This window comes from Xenopus laevis, chromosome 1L, assembly GCF_017654675.1.
Source record: "Xenopus laevis strain J_2021 chromosome 1L, Xenopus_laevis_v10.1, whole genome shotgun sequence".
In the NCBI taxonomy this organism is placed as follows: Eukaryota; Metazoa; Chordata; class Amphibia; order Anura; family Pipidae; genus Xenopus; species Xenopus laevis.
In genome coordinates, this window is record NC_054371.1 from 208,987,461 (window position 1) to 209,004,711 (window position 17,251).

General features: G+C 39.4%; 1 protein-coding gene across 1 annotated transcript; it reads right to left on the reverse strand.

The window, feature by feature from the left end:
- Positions 1-2,216: 2,216 nt before the first annotated feature.
- gzmak.L (granzyme AK L homeolog) lies at positions 2,217-14,943 on the reverse strand. Its single transcript, XM_018266140.2, has 5 exons — positions 14,798-14,943; positions 12,341-12,494; positions 6,489-6,630; positions 3,687-3,953; positions 2,217-2,564 (listed from the first exon to the last, which is right to left on the reverse strand). Exons 1-5 carry the CDS (start codon positions 14,868-14,870, stop codon positions 2,394-2,396), a joined length of 807 nt encoding a protein of 268 aa, XP_018121629.1. The 5' UTR covers positions 14,871-14,943; the 3' UTR covers positions 2,217-2,393.
- Between the last annotated feature and the right edge of the window lie 2,308 nt (positions 14,944-17,251).

The following is a 17,251-nucleotide window of genomic DNA, read 5'->3' on the forward strand; positions in this document are numbered from 1 at the left end:
GGCAAAAAAAAAAAGATAAAAATTCCCTCCTAAATCAATGGGATCAAACTCTGAACCAGCTTTGTACTAAGAATAAATATTAGCAACCTTTTATTGTCCACTTGCTAAAAATTGGTTCCCTTATATATGTATGCATAGTTATGATATCCCCTGTTAAGAGCATTTGTTTTTAGATGGGATCAGTGACCCCCATTTGAAAGCTGGAAAGAGTCAGAAGAAGAAGGCAAATCATTTAGAAACTATAAAAAATAAATAAGGAAGACCAATTGAAAAGTTGCTTAGAATTGGACATTCTATAACATATTAAAAGTTAACTTAAAGGTGAACCAATCCTTTAAGTAAAAAATATAAAGAAGGAAGTGGATGAGTTTGGAAATTTGTAGAATATCACTTTTAATTTTGTTGCTTTAACTGGTATAGGAAGCCATAATGGCAATTTACATTGGGGGTGCCAAAAGTAAATTGCAAGTGTCACACTAGGGGGCACATTTACTAAGCTCGAGTGAAGGATGCGAATGAAAAAAACATCGAATTTCGAAGTATTTTTTTGGGTACTTCGACCAGCGAAATAGGCTACTACGACCTTCGACTTTGATTCAAACTAAAAACCATTCGATAGTCGAAGTACTGTCTTTTTAAAAAATACTTTGACTATATACTTCGGCAGCTTAAACCTACCGAGGTACAAGAAGAAAAATCCTTCGATCGATCGCTTAAATCGTTCGAATCGAACGGTTTTTACTTCGATCGATCAATCGAAGGATTTGCGCTAAATCTTTCGAATTCGATATACGTATTCGAAGGATTTAACTTCGAGGGTTTATTAACCCTCAAAATTCGACCCTTGAAATATGTGCCTCCCCATGTGACGAGCATACACTACAACTACTGTTCTAATCAATATATTTTTTAACACTAGAGATATAACATAAACTTGCATTAAACTTGTTTTATATATTTCTTGGCGGATATTGACTTCAACAATATCTCAAGAGACTAAAAAAGATGAGGTATTTTACTGGTGAATGCAATACTACCTACATTTAGAAGCCAAAGGGAACACGCTACACGGGATTCCATGACCCGGAGACAAGATGGTGAGGAATCAACAGCGGTTGCTGATGGCTATTCCACGCTGGTCATGTGATGTAACAGGAAAAATCATCAAGGCACACTTGTAGCAGGATCCATAAGAAGAGTTTTTAGATTAAAATCCAAATTTATTTAGGTACTTCACTAAAATCATTACACAAATGACTATTCGTTTGAGCAGGCAGGGGAGCACACGGCTACCTACATTTAGCAATGAAACATTCAAAGAGGGCAGGTGTTGTCAGGGTCGGAACTAGGGGTAGGCAGGGTAGGCAACAGCCTAGGGCGCAGTAACTGGGGGGGCGCACTTCTCAGGGGGGATTTTTATTTTTTTTGTCTTTATTAAAATGTAATTCTCATGGCTGACCTTTAATATAAAAGCATATTTATAAAAAAAAAAAAAACACATGCCCCCAAGGGCCCCAACAAGCCCTCTAGTATTATACCGCAGGGATTCGCAGCGCTCCCCCACCCTGATAGCGTGACATGATGGTGCCTTCCTCTGTGATGCGCTGGCGCGATGACACGCTGGCGCGCATTGGGCTGCGGCGCAAGACGTTACTCACGTCACTCAAGGAAGAATCGGTTTAGTTGGGTGCAGGAGAGAGAGGACCTGCAAACTATGCGTGCCGAGAGGGAGCAGTAACTCAGCGCTGAAGACTGTTTGTACTGCTGGCTGGGGCCCCAGTGGCTGCTGTAGTTCCTTGAAGTCACTTACTGGGCTGCTGGTACAGGTACAGATGGGGGGCTGCTGGTACATATGCTAATATGGGGGGCGCTGATTGGAACCCTTGCCTAGGGTGCCAAACTACCTTGGTCCGGCTCTGGGTGTTGTACAGTTCCCTACACAGCTTGCGTGCCTAGCAAATCACATGCTCATATTCTTTTTTGTTCATCTGTCTTTGTTATTAGTTCCAGGCTCCATCTGACAGAGGAGCTTATATTAAAGCAATAGCTATTCTATATATTCTACTCATTAGAAAGTTGCCAGTTTGGCCTAATAAACAGGTAGAACCCATTGAAATCATGCATTCCTTTCATCATACATACACCATAGCAAAGAGGATAAACCAATATTGGTCTTGATATTTTATTGATACTTAAAATGAAATCAGAAAAATATATATATATATATTGTCACATTAATATAAATTTGAAGACATGGCAGTAATTATTTTATTAATCCAGCGCATGAGAATAAAAACAATATTGGTATTTTATTGATAGTAAAAATGAAATCAGAAAGAAAAAAAAATAGAAAAAAAAATATATATATATATATATATATATATATTGTCACATTAAAATAAGTTTGAAGACACGCCAGTAATTATTTTTTTAATCCAGAGGACGATCTTCCTGTTGAGTTTCGTGTATACACTTGCATCCCCAGGAGTAGCGCACTCCAGGTTGCCAAAAGATGTGAGTCCTGTTAAAGCTCCATTACAAATCAAAGGTCCCCCAGAATCTCCCTGAAATTAAAATATAAATGTTAATCGCACAGAGATAAGGAATTCTCTTATCTATTTGCACTGTGTGTAGAAAAAGCTCATAATGTAGTATGTACATCACAGCACGACCCCCAAATTTAATCCATTCTGTCAGAGGTTTTGTTCTGGGCTTTCATTATTGGCACTGTGAAATTCCACTGAGCAGGTACACTCTGTCCCTTAGTGCCCACTACATCCCTCCAATGGTATTTCCTTACACAGAACAATGCCTGTGGAATACTACAGCACAATGTTTTGTCTGATTTAAAGGTTCTTTGTCTCCTGTTCTGGAGTATATAACTGGAGTAATTTCCAAGTCCATCAGGACATCATTAGATGTGATTTTGATTCTTTGCAAAGTCAACCCAGCTAGTTTTATTACACAAGCATGCTAAAATGCATGTGTTGCAAATATATTTATGACTGGAGACCTGTCAACTCCAGAGTGTGGGTTAGACCGAGCCCTGGCACAAGGGTGGTCCTAGCCGCTGGTCAATGCCGCAGCTTGGGTTAGACCAAGCGCTGGCGATCTCTGTCTGTGTTTTGTGTACAAATTGTAGACAAATATTACTTATATCTGCCATTCAGCCTTTGGAATAAGAAACTACTTACAGGGTATATTGATTAGCTGGGACTTAAAAACTCCTTTTTTGCTCACTAGAGCTGGTGACACAATTACGTTGCGTATTAATAATCAGTATGGCTATATTTTGCATGTAAATTGCTTTTCCACTTGTTTTTTTTTCTTCACAAAAGTTTACTAAAATTCTTACGAGTGGAAATGTGGCGAATAAGGAAAAACAGAAATGCACGTTGGGAAAAGAACACTACAGGCTGAAAATCGCATATTATCACGCTTGTGTGATTTCATTGGCGTATTTACACTCGACATTTGACCTTGTACGTAGAATGTTAATAGGCAGGGTATAACTCCCGTTAAATCCGTGACATGGCACATGAACTTACATATTTTGGTCAAGATTGCGCTGGCAATCTTTCACCTAAATATCAGATACCATCCTCAAATGTGTAAAACTCCCTGAAACAATTTTATTAATATAATAAAGGAATTAAACAGCGCCAGTGTAGCTCCACAATACTCACAACACACGTCCCCTTCACTTCTGACTTCTCGCTGGTACAGATCATATTCCTGGTTATATTGATAAGAGATTTCCATTTTTCAATGCATGGTTTTCTAGCCATTATTGTTACATTGACTTCCATTAGTTTATCTGAAATTAGGTTCTGGTCATTAGTGGTTGTTCCCCATCCCGCTGTTTCACACACAGTCCCGGGTTTCAGCAGCTTACACTTTGCTGGTAATGGTAAAACACTGACATCGGTTCCAAGCACTGCATCTTTAGACAACTGAAATTAACAGTAATACAGTTTCATTACTATTTGAAAACAATCATTATTACAGTATTCCACAGAACCTAGTGGTTCTGTTTAGTGGCTAAATAGCACCACTTCAAGGGGGAGTACCTCGCTAGCTAGTAGTTATAAAATTTTAATAAAATATATGAGGATATATTAATATATATTTTCAGGGGTGTAACTTCATGGGCCTTGTCCTCACAACAACAACAACAAAAATTCTGTGGGACCTGCAATTCACCTACTCCTTGCACAACCTAAGGTTGTGCACCCATTGACACAGGGAAACCTTGGTAGTAATTCCAAAGGTACTTCTGCAGGCTGTATTAGTGAGATTATATCCAATTCATCAATATGTGCATGCCCCTCTCAGCTGCAATTAAAGGGGTTGTTCACCTTTGAGTTAATTTTTAGTAAGATGTAGTGAGTGATGTTCTTAGACAATTTGCAATTGGTTTTCATTTTTTATTATATGTGGTTTATGCATTATTTAGCTTTTTATTCAGCAGCTCTCCAGTTTGCAATTTCAGCAATCTGGTTGCTAGGGTCCAAATTCCCCTAGCAACAATGCATTGATTTGAATGAGAAACTGGCATATGAATAGGAAAGGGCCTGGATAGAAAGATAGGTAAGATAGAAAGATAAGTAATAAAAAAGTAGCAATGGCAATAAATGTATAGCATTGCAGGGCATTTGTTTTTTAATTAGGGTCAGTGAGCCCCATTTGAAAGCTGGGTCAGAAGAAGACAAATAATTCAAAAACTATAAGAAAAAAAATAAAAAATTAAGGCCAATTGAAAAGTTGCTAAGAATTAGCCATTCTATAACATACTTAGGGGCAGATTTATCAAGGGCCGAATTTCGAAGTGTAAAATACTTCAAAATTCGACCATCGAATTAAAATACTTTGAATATCGAAGTCGAAGTATCTTTCATCGAATTTGGCAATCGAACGATCGATCGTACGATTTCAGCGATCGATCTAAGGATTTTAATTCGACCTATAAAGACTAAGAAAAGAAGGTCCCCATAGTCTATCATAGAACTTCGGCAGGTTTAATTTGGCGAAGTATTGAAGTCGAAGTTTTTTTAAAGAGACAGTACTTTGATTATCGAATGGTCGAATATTCGAATGATTTTACTTCGAATCGAAGTCGAAGTAAATTCGAACTTGTAGTATCCTATTCGATGGTAGAAGTATCCAAAATATTACTTTGAAATTCAAATTTTTTACTTCGAAAATTCCCTCGAATTCACTTCGACCCTTGATAAATCTGCCCCTTAAAGTTAATGTAGAGGTGAACCAGCCCTTTAAGCAAAGGACCCCCTTGGGGCCCGCAGGCGGTGCAATGGCATCTTATCGCAGACAAATATGCGGAGAAATTTGTGCATCCTTGTGTCAAAAGAATATTGGGGTACACTTCTGGAGAGGAAGGGGCCCAGTGGGGGGCTGGTGTACATCCAACATCTGGGCCCATTGTATAGTAGTTACGCCACTGGAACAATGGCTGTATTGCATCTGAAATTACACTTTCACATTACACTTGCATTCGGAAATGACCCCTAAAAATTTGTGACCATTTGTGTATGCAGTGCTGGTAAATAAACCCAATAATGTATTTGTAAAACCTTAACCCCCCCCACACACACACGCACACACATAAGGCATTGGGTGTAGGATTTTTTTTAACGGGCTGTAAAGCTGCAAACTCTACTCCCTGTGGCTTTTCACCTTAATGACTAGGATACTCTGTGGCCTGCTATAGAGGGCACCCTCTCTAATGTTAGCAGTACTGCATAGCAATGGACATGAAAGAAACCTTTCTTAATAGGATTCTGTCGTGTCAAACCGCATCCGTTAATAGTGCTGCTCCAGCAGATTTCTGCACTAAAATCCATTTTTCAAAAGAGCAAATTGATTCTTTTATATTTAGCTTTGAAATCTAACAGGGAGTGGTGTAATTTCCACCCCCTTCCCCCCCAGCAACCGATCAACAGAACAATGGGAATATAACAAGATAACATCTCCCTGACTCAAGATATCAGCTCCCAGGTAAATAAAAAAATAGCACTCGATAGTAAAAATCCAAGTCCCACTGTGACTCCAGTTACACTGAGCAGGAGAAATAATAGCCTGTCAGAAAGTTCTATCATGAAGTGCTGGCTCTTTCTGAAAGCACATGTCCACGCAAAACTACCAGAGATGTCTGCCTTCATGCTGCTATTACAATTAAATTGTCAAATGTATATTTTATCCAATGCTCAGTGTAGAGTGCAGTGCATGGAGGGGTGTAAGTGCTTCAGGAATGAGTGCGCTCCTGCTCTTGCACTTGAGCCCCCCAGGGGCCAAGAATGACCCCTTATATCTGAGTTGCCCAATTTGTTGCACTTCAATTTTTTAAAGTGCAATCCCAGCACTCATAAGGCTGTTCAGAGGGTTTAGAAACTGTTCAACAACTGTACCACTGTAGAGCTGTGGGACCACTTTTTAGACAAATGCAGTGCATTGATGTTTAGTAACCTTACCTGTAATAGCTGAACATCATAATCAAATGTCTCTCTCCTGAAGTTCTTATGCTGGAATTTCCTGATCATGTGGACTATCTGCTTCTGGCTTTCCCTGGCGGAAAGTGAGTGGGCACCAACAATGATCTTAGTGTTATTTGTTCTACAAGAATTAAACACAGGGAACATGAAAGTGTTTTGCACTTTTTTCAAGCTAGATGCGAAATAGACAATCTATGGCATCGTAGTGTTGGCAGGAAAAACAGTTAATATTGCTCAAGAGCCATGAATATCCTCTAAATTATTTACTTATGAATGGTGCTTAGTGATGTCATCAGTTATAATCAAATGGAAAGATAGTGAAAATGTTGGGGGAGCACCTCCCATCAATAATTGAGAACAATAGATGCAATAGGTGTGCAGGGTCAAGTAAACAATTATATATACAAAGAAAAGAGAAAGAACTGACCTATCTTGCTGCACCCTCCCATCTGTTACATCATATAGAATGGTATATATAGAATGGTAATTAAAACATAACCTTTAATTAACAAATTAATAAAAGAAATTTGTCCAGAAATCAGCAATTAAAAACAAGATTAACCACAGGGAGACGTTTTGACCAGAGGCAATAGGTAGGTCGTAAATGTGGACTGTTGCGACTTATCTGGGGAAATTGTATAACCTGCCTGATGCAGTAAATTAAATAGCAGTCACAGGCATATCGCCGGTGATGGTTGTATGTTTTACACAATCAAATCCTTAGCCTCTTCAGGAGCAAAACCACCACCAATATCGGTGGTAGTACCTGGGGCTAATTTAGTGTCTGCGGCACATTGTACTTAGAGTCTGGCTTCATCTAAGTGCCTGCGACACAATCTAGTATAACAGTCTATACATGGATATCATATGGCAATATGCTTATCCACGTGGTGCGTGAAGGAGATGGCTGTGGCAATAGATCTTTAGGCAGCGTTGTTGAATTTGACAAGTGCCTGTGGCACAATATAATCAGAGCAAGAGATTAAATAGACACTACGTGTCGCTCTGCTTTTTGCAATCTGGGAGGGAATCTCATGCGGGTGAAGGGGTTGGTGGTGGTTTGTGCCTGAAGAAGCGAAGGATTTGCTTGTGTAAACCATTCAACCATCACCGGCGATATGCCTCTGACTACTATTTAATTTACTGCATCAGGCAGGTTATACAATTCCCCCATGTAAGTCGTAACCGTCCACACTTACGACCAACCTATTGCCTCTGGTCAAAACGTCTCCCTGTGGGTAACCTTGTTTTTAATTGCTGATTTCTGGACAAATTTTTTATTATTAATTTGTTGATTAAAGGTTATGTTTTAATTACCATTCTATATGAGACTTCAGATGTAACATATGGGAGGGTGCAGCAAGATGGGTCAGTTCTTTCTCTTTTTTTTGTATATACAATTATAATCAGAGTTTAGTGATGTCATTTCTGTCACATGACTCATTGAAACTTGTGTATTATAGTAAATTACCCCCTGTTGCAAGTCACCTTGGAGATCCATGACATGTTTAAAAACACAATGCCTTCGATCATGGAACTCCTCGGTAACTTGTAATATCCTTATATTTTACAAGAGGGGGTACTTTATTCACAATTTAAACCTAGCTTCTTCCTTAAAGTTATATCATTTACTATTTTACCTATTAGCTCTTTGAGTGCTGATCACTACAGTGAGATAGGGGCCAGGAGTTGACCAGAAAGAAATGATGTTGACAATCGGGTACTTGAGAATGATAACTCTAGCCTCAGTGGAACTCAAACTGCAACTATGCACTTAAACAACACCCGCATAAGGCTAGCAAAATGCTTTTTGCCCTTCTCTCTTGGTTTAACCCAACTCTATGGTTTGTGTCCATTCACCCATCAAATTCAGAGGTGGAGAGCAGGAAAGACATTATCTCCTGTTGACCCTTCCACCATAGAAAGATGTTGGTCTGACATACATGGCATTACATTGAGTACCTCCCACAGAAGAAGCCCACATTACCTGTGGGTCAGTATTGAGCTATTTAACTCTGTTTACAGTATATATCAGAGAATATTACCATCTCTTCCCATATCTATCTTGCCCAAATAATGTAATGCAAGAACCAGGAGGATCCTCCAAAATGGTTCAAATTGGGCCCTGCAATTCTTAGGTTGGCCCTGAGTTCAAGTGCTAAGCAGGCTTAGAGAAATCTAGTTATCCTCCTAATCCTGAAAGTCTAAATGTGGTAACCCTAATTTAGGAGTGTTTGGGGTTTTAGAACTGCTGTATGGTGACCAACCATTGTACTAGCAGATAGAGGCCAGGCATCAGCTATGTGAGAAACTCTGTAAAGTGGCCTGTTATCCTCATTGGTGGGATATGGGGTATGAGTGGGCTGCTAAATGAGCTATGCTTTAAAAAAATAAATGAAAATGTACTTTCCATTAAAAACCTTTAAGGCACAGTAATTTATAACCTGCAAAATACTAAACATTTATTCTAGGTGAATGTTTCTTAGCAGCAACATTTTTTGCGGAACATGCAGTGCTTAGCACTGTTTCATTGTTTTTCATAAAGTTCTGCAAAGGGACATATTAATAAAGGGACTGTATGATGTGATAGTGATGAATTTGTACCAAAGAGAGGAAGCATCATTTTGTAAACAATTTTCTTCTCTTTTCTTAAACTTGAATAACTGAAAATATTACAAGACCACCACATAAAATTGCAGATTTTTGAAGTGCTCTAAATAATTCTGTTTAGATGTGAGTGGTTAGTGTGCACTTTGGTGTGTTATGTTATTTTTGCCATTCGATTGAAACATGCAATAACTCAGCATAATGTGAGAAAATGTATGCAAAAACATAAAATAAATTGAACCCCAGTATGTTCGATCCCCAAAGATGTCAACTAACTTCATGTTAATAAGGATATCATGATCCACTCCAGACCTTAGGTCATGTTAACATTAAGGGGCAAATTCATCAAGGGTCGAATATCGAGGGTTAATTAACCCTCGATATTCGACTGGGAATTTAAATCCTTCGAATTCGAATATCGAATTCGAAGGATTTAGCGCAAATCCTGCGATCGAACGATCGAAGGATTTCAATTCAACGATCGAAGGAATATCCTTCGATCAAAAAAACATTAGAAAGCCTATGGGGACCTTCCCCATAGGCTAACATTGACTTCGGTAGCTTTTAGCTGCCGAAGTAGGGGGTCGAATTTTTTTTTAAAGAGACAGTACTTCGACTATCGAATGGTCGAATAGTTGAACGATTTTTAGTTCGAATCGTTCGTTTCGAAGTCGAATTAGTAGTCGAAGGTCGAAGTAGCCCATTCGATGGTCGAAGTAGCCCAAAAAATTCTTCGAAATTCGAAGTTTTTTTAATTCGAATCCTTCACTCGAGCTTTGTAAATCTGCCCCTAAGTGTAAAGAGGAATCAGGATTTATAAATTCAGGACATGGGCATCCACAGATAGGGACAAGGCACTTGCCACCCCTGGACTTGTACTTTATAATAAAGGATAATCTCCTTCCATATGTATATATATATTATTTTGTTCTTTTTTATATGAACACATTTCTTAAAATTACTATTAAGAATGTGCAATAAGCTTATAAAAGGCTTACATCTTATGGTCAGCACCCTTTCAAATAACAGACCATCCCAATGCCTTTTCTACTGCACAGAGCAGCAGTCCGGATTTAGCTTCGCCCCTTCCCTATGTGAGACGCTTCCAGCACCTCAACTGTGTGAGGAATGAGAGAATCAGAGTATCTTCTTCCTGATGAAGCAGCTTCTTTCCCAGGGCAGATGAGTTTGAATCTGTTGTGTTAAGCTTAGAGTGTCAATGCCAGTGTATTTGTGTGTGTCTGTGTGTAAAATGAACTGTTAGTGTTAATGAGTGTAAGGGCAACTGTGTGTAAGAAGGTCTGACAGACTGTGTGTGTGTGAGTTATAGAGACTAAATGAACCTGTGTATAGCTGTGTAACTACATTTATTATTGAATCTTATAGGTACCTGTGGGTTTTGCCTTCAACCATTTTCTCAGTGCATTTGCCACAAAGCACATTAACCCCTACAGTCAGGGGCGCGCAGCCAATGAGGCGAGCTGAGACGCTCGCCTCAGGTGGCAACTCCGAAGCGGTTTCCAGGGGCGGCAAAAAGCCGCTCCTGCACCTTTAAGAGCCGAATTTCCGGTTTTTAAACCGGAAATTCGGCTTTACTAATGCGAGAGAGCGCAATTGCGCTCTCCGCATTAGTGTTCCTGCCTCCCCTCCCGACAAGTAAGTCGGCGAGGGGGGGCGGCATTGCAGGAGCCGCCTCAGGCGGCGCTTAGGTCCGAATCGGCGCTGCCTACAGTTCCTTGTCCTGCTGCTCCATTGTATCCCCCACCTATCCATAGCCTCACTCTATTCACTCTCCTCTTTTACCCTTTCCCTTCTCATTCTGCTGAGTTACCCCTACACTCACCTCACCATCTCTAATAACCCTCTGCCTCACTCTATATAACTGTATTGATAGAAATATCTATAATATTACAATACATATTTTTGTACCTCACCCCCTCTCCTGCTCCTGTCCTGTATCCACATTTCTTTTTGAATGACTCTTTAAACCCTTCTGCCACTCTGGGAACAAAGCAGCTTTCCCCTAGACTGAAATAGAATGTATAAACATAGATTCTATACTAGCGATATGTTGTTGTGCACAACCTCTTCCTGTTGTTGTTACTCTACTTTATGTACAGTAGAACCCCCATTTTACAAAAATAAAAATGGTGTAAAGTCAGGGAAATGTATTGTACATTATATATTGGTGGGACCATAAAAAGTGGTATAACATTTGGAAAAACTTAAAATTAGGGTCTCTAACTAGAACTCTTGAGGGAATAACATTCTACAAACTGCTGGCTAGTAATGTGCTAATAGGGTTGCCATCTTTTTGAAAAATCTTTACCGGCCAGGGAAGGGGGCGGGTCCACGAGGTGGAGGATCGTTCTAAAAATGGGCGGGGCTGTGATGTCACGGGGTGACAAAGCGCTGTCACTGGGGGCGTGGCCATGAAGTCAAGGGACGGGCCAGGGTCGAGGATCATGGAATAGGTAAGTATTTTTTAGCTATAGAGGGAAGAAAAGGGTGGGTTGAGGGTGCATTGGAGGCAGGCTGGGAGCAGTGTGAATGGTGATCACAAATTTACCGGCAGCTACACTGCCGGTAAATTTGTAATACCGACCCCGGCCTGGGCTGGTATTTTACCGGCTAGGCCGGTGAAATACCGGCCAGATGGCAATCTTATGTGCTAAGAAATAGAAAATACCAATGGCAGTGCTATACATGTGCAACAGTCACTTCTTTATACATTTATAGAAAAGTTGTTGTTAGGTTTGTGTGGAAACCAAAATATGGGTACAAGTAATTTGTGTAATATGTTTTCTTGCCCCCCCTCCTGGAAAATTTTCTGCAGACACCCATGATTCAGGAGTTTGTGATTACCTCCCTCTTCATTCGTGGTTAGCTGACATCTCTGGATCCTGTAGGTACAGACCCACAAGGCATATAGAATTCAATACTTTTCTTGCATTTTCTTGCATGGCAACTAGGGTTGTCACCTTCTTTTCTTTCCTTTACTGGCCAAAATATAAGGAGCATGGCCTTGAGTCTAAACATTCCGGGAAAACAGTTGTTATGTTACTGTGGTGAAGTTGTAATGTTTGGGACAGATCTGTGCCATAAATGGGCGAAGCAGGTCAGATTTCTTCAGTAGGCAGGGTTTGAGGCCATAGATGTGGTGCAAAGAGGGGGGATTGTGGGCTAAACAATTTGGGATTACTAATTTACTGGCAAATACTTACATTTCACAGTGAGCTGCGGTTAATACCCAGCTGGGTTTTATCAAAACTCCACCACATATGGTTTTAATTTTTTTTTGCTTTAGGTATAGAGCAACCATGTATGGTCTTGAATGCGCAATAGCTTCTCTTCCACCAATAATCTCTGTGCACTCACCTGAAGATAAAGAAAACAATGCCAATAGTCCAAAGTACAAAGGAAGAATCAATGTATGTGTGAAGCAAATGGAGCAGTGATAGGTGGAAAATATCTTATTGGTTGCTATGGGTTACTGCTCCTGGGCAAACAGTGCCTTTTATTACATATGGGGGTAGGTGCATTAAGCTACTACAAAATGCCCTCCCCTTTAAAAAAAACAAACAAAAAAAAACATGGATTGTTTGTCCTTATATTTCATTATATTCAAGTTGGCCAACTACGTCAAAGTAATCTCTGGTCTGGCCAGTGTTACACTCACTTTAACCTGATTCTACTGCTTCGTTATACATTTTACACAGCAAAAAGGGGAAATTAAGCTCACCACTAACTACTAAACCATTAGGCAAGGGTGCAATGAGGCTGTGAATATTCAGAAAAAAACAAGATGTGCTCTGCACTCATATTGTAATCAATATGTTAAGGACATTAAGACAGGCATACTGAAAATCTGTATAAAATAATTCAAATACAGTAACTCAAAAAAGACCAGCTATGTGGACTTCCATTTTAAAGGGTTTATTAAAATGTAAAGCGTAAAAGTGGGAGTAGGAACTAGGTTGTACTTTTATAGACAGTGAATTGTTATCAGTCATGGAGAAATCATATAAAGCAGTTATGTTCACCAGAATTTTAAGATACACTCCTAGTGGTATAGGGTCCCAAGCAGAATGTCCAAAATGTACACTGATTTTTCCAGACAACTGCTGGAAATGCGGACAACAGGCAGCAATCTCACCTCATTATGTGGAGCTTCCCCAAGATACATCCATACTGGGTTAAAATGAAGCAGCTCCTGCCTAAGTTTACAGACATGCCAATAACAGACGTAACTTTTATTCTTGCTACACATGAACGAGATGATGATGATGAAAAAGCTGTAATTCCAGTACTGCTACATGTGTGGCTAAGGAATGTGGAAATATAGCCCTCTTCCTACAATTGAAGACTGGGCACTTGAAGTTTAAAAAAGCTTGATAAATGCAAAGTGGACTTAAGTAAACCAACACAACAAACCATTTCTCATGGGATTGAATCTTGCCCATTGTGACCCAACGCCGGACCCACTTTTGTTTTAAGTGTAGAATTTGGTGTGATACCATGGCAGAAAGTTGTTTTTTCTTTCTCAATGAATAGCTGCTGGATTCTCATTTTCCTTTTTTGTTTGAACTTACTAGCTCCCTTTGATATGCTAATGTGTTCTTTAAAGTTATTTATTTGGATGATTAGCTTTGTACCACTGTATTATGCTTGCTACAAAAAAAATCAAACTTTTGAAATAAGTGCATAGCATTATGAAAATACCTACAGATACTGTACTGATGCTTACATATGTACTATGTACTAGGCCAAAGCAGAGTAAAATCTCACTCTCTCTCTCTCTCTCTATGATATACCCAGACCCATTTTCGTTTATAATAAATTGTATGGCCCTCCTTTTGAGTTTGAATTCCTATTCATGTTACCAGACCACCCCCCCCTACCAAGAACCATCTTGAAAGTTTTTCTTTGTCAGTTCTTGGAATCCCCCGACATACCACAATTTATCAGTAAGTAGGAACAAGAATTTGGGAAGTCAATTCAAGAATTGCTGATGCACAAAATGTCTACAGTTATTAAATACCGTCATTCTTGCCAGATAGTACAGATGCCACTGATGCTACATATGTTATTCCCAAATGTTCCTGACACTTGTAGTTGCTGTGGACTAAGCTACACATATGTTGGTCCTTTCCATTAGGTATCTAACAACCTAGTGACTATACTAGCCTATTGTGAAGCCAGCAGGATTAGACTGGCCTGCTAGACTATAAAAAAATATCCCAGTGGGCACACACCCTAATGGTCCTCAGCCTAGGTCCTATAGTCCTTCCTTATTGGGTTACATGAGGATGGACCCAAGCATTAAGAATCCGACTGAGGTGTAAAGATACTCCCAGACATTATAGATCAGATTTAAGTGTGGACGCTCTGAATGTTCTTGCTCAGGCCACTCAATACATAAACGACAGTAGGACTGGACAGCAGGTGGGTCTTGAATTTACTGTAAAATTTATGAAATGTCTCGTGTTTGTTTTGCACGCCCTATAACCTTGTTGCATTAGCACCCTTTGCTGCATACCCCATAACACCCTTTATCATCCCTAAGTGAAAAGAATATATAAACGCTACAGTATCTGATTCATAGCATGTATATATGATACCATCCAGAATGAAAATATGTGTATGTGTTACAATCATAATATATATAGACATGTACTTACATTGCCAAATGACCAGAAAAAAAACAGCAGCTGAAAAGAGAAAGCCCGTAGTAAATATCTTTGTATCAGCCATGGCTGGCTATGGTCTTCTTGTGTGTTATGGTCTTCCTGTGTGTTTATGGTGTTATTAACAGTGTTATATACTCAACAGGAAACACTGGAGTTTAGGCTACTCTAGCTTCATCCTAATATGGTATAAAAGGAGAAATGAAATTGTCCTCGAGTCATTTGTAAATAGATGAATTATGTGGGTTTATGTTTACTGAGAGGCAGAAACATTAAAGGAACACGGTACTAAAATACTGCTTGTATTTGTACCAAGACAGCATTTGTTTTGTATAGTGGAATGCTGAACTAGAAAGAAAATCACCTTTTGTGCTTGCATACCAATGCCCCCCTCAAGCCAGGTATCAAACAGGTGGTTCACCTTTAAGTAGGGATGCACCGAAAACATGATTCGGTTTGGGATTTGGCCAGGATTCGGATTCGGCCGAATCCTTCTGCCCTGCCGAATTGAATCCAAATCCTAATTTGCATATGCAAATTAGGGGTGGAGAGGGATAACGCATTACTTTTTGCCACAAAACAAGGAAGTAAAAAATGTTTTCCCCTTCCCACCCCTAATTTGCATATGCAAATTTGGATTCGGTTTGGTATTCTTCCGAATCTTTCGCAAAGGTTTCGGGGGTTCAGCCTAATCCAAAATAGTGTATTCGGTGCATTTAAGTTAACTTTTAGTATGTTATAGAATGGACAATTCTAAGCAATTCTTCAATAGGTCTTCATTATTTATTTTTTTAAATAGTTTTTGAATTATTTGAATTTCTTCTGACTCTCTCCAGCTTTCAAATGGGGGTCACTGACCCCATCTACAAATAAATGCTCTGTAAGGCTACAAATTTAGTGTTATTGCTACTTTTTATTACTCATACTCCAGTCTCTTATTCAAGTCAATGCACGGTTGCTAGGGTAATTTGGACCCTAGCAACCAGATTGCTGGAACTGCAAACAGGAGAGCTGCTGAATAAAAAGCTAAATAACTTAAAAACCACAAATAATTAAAAATGAAAGCCAAATTGTCTCAGAATATTACTCTCTACATCATACTAAAAGTTAACTCAAAGGTGAACAACCCCTTTAATTCTAGGTTTTCCATGTACCTTGTACTTTGCACCTTATTCAGAATAGTATGAAACTGCGGTTTAATGGTTGCACGTGTGCCCTTTGCACTGCAACTAGATTTACAGAAACTTTTAACTTTCGTGGGAACACCAAGCACTTGTGGTGCTTATCTACAGTTTCCCTATAATCCAACTGCTGCAATGTAGTTTGTAGATTTTGGCCAACAAAAAGTTTGGTTGCATAGTCTGGGCAAAATATGCCCACTTGAAGAAGCAGCGTTGCTGTAATGAGTGTCCCTGTGCCTACCCGGCCATGCTTCCAATTCCAACTGCCTAGCCCTGATCCCAATCCTTACAAATCCCATACATATCAAAGTGGTTTATATAAAGAACAAGAAAAGGAAGATACTGAGCATATACACAAACCTGGTGTATTTTACAGAGAGACTGCAGCAGTGAGTAGTATGTTTTGCGCCCAAATATTGTGATTGTGTTGGGACATGTCTGTGCACATGGAAGGGAAGAGGAGGCAAAACCAAACACCAGTACCCTTGATGATTTTCCTTTCCATCTTTGAGACCTGGATTCTCCATCAGGGGATGTTATAGATGGCAAAGATGGCTGTATTGTCGCAGACCTTCTGCCGCACTACATTACAATTACAATGTAAATATAGACAGGAAACCAGTTCAGCAGCATCACTTAACATGGTGTTTGGCACACGGGAGCTGACGATTTGGTACACCTCAGGAGCGAATGTATAACTAGTACAGTGATGGAAGCACATTTTGTGAGTATGACCATTGCATGGGAAAACATGTAATTTATTAAAAGAGGGTAAATTTGCAGTTGGGCAGTAACCTATAGCAATCAATCAGTAATTAGCTAACTGCAGGAAGAATAACGAAAATATGTGTTTATCCCTTCCTCCTGAAAAAGTCAGTTCTCCTCCAGGTCTTTTGATCAGCTGACTTCCGCTACAGGGCTTCAGGTGTCAGATTCAGGAGTGCATAGCATGTAAACAGTCAAACAGATAAAGCTTTTAAAACGTTACCACTTGATTTTAATTCATATTGGAAAGCTGCATATAATTACATTTCCGTTCATTATGCAAAAACAGTATTTAGGTGAAGGATCCCTTTAAATCCTACGCTCTGCAGAAGTGGTCCTCTTAATTGTCTCTGCTGTACTTAGCGATCAGTCTATTGTGTAATATAATCTATAAAAAGTGGGGAAGTTCCCAACTTTGCACTAGTATGGAAACTGATTGTACACATTCAGACATTTGCTTTCATATTGCCAACTGCACTAGACCATAGCTAATTCATCCTTG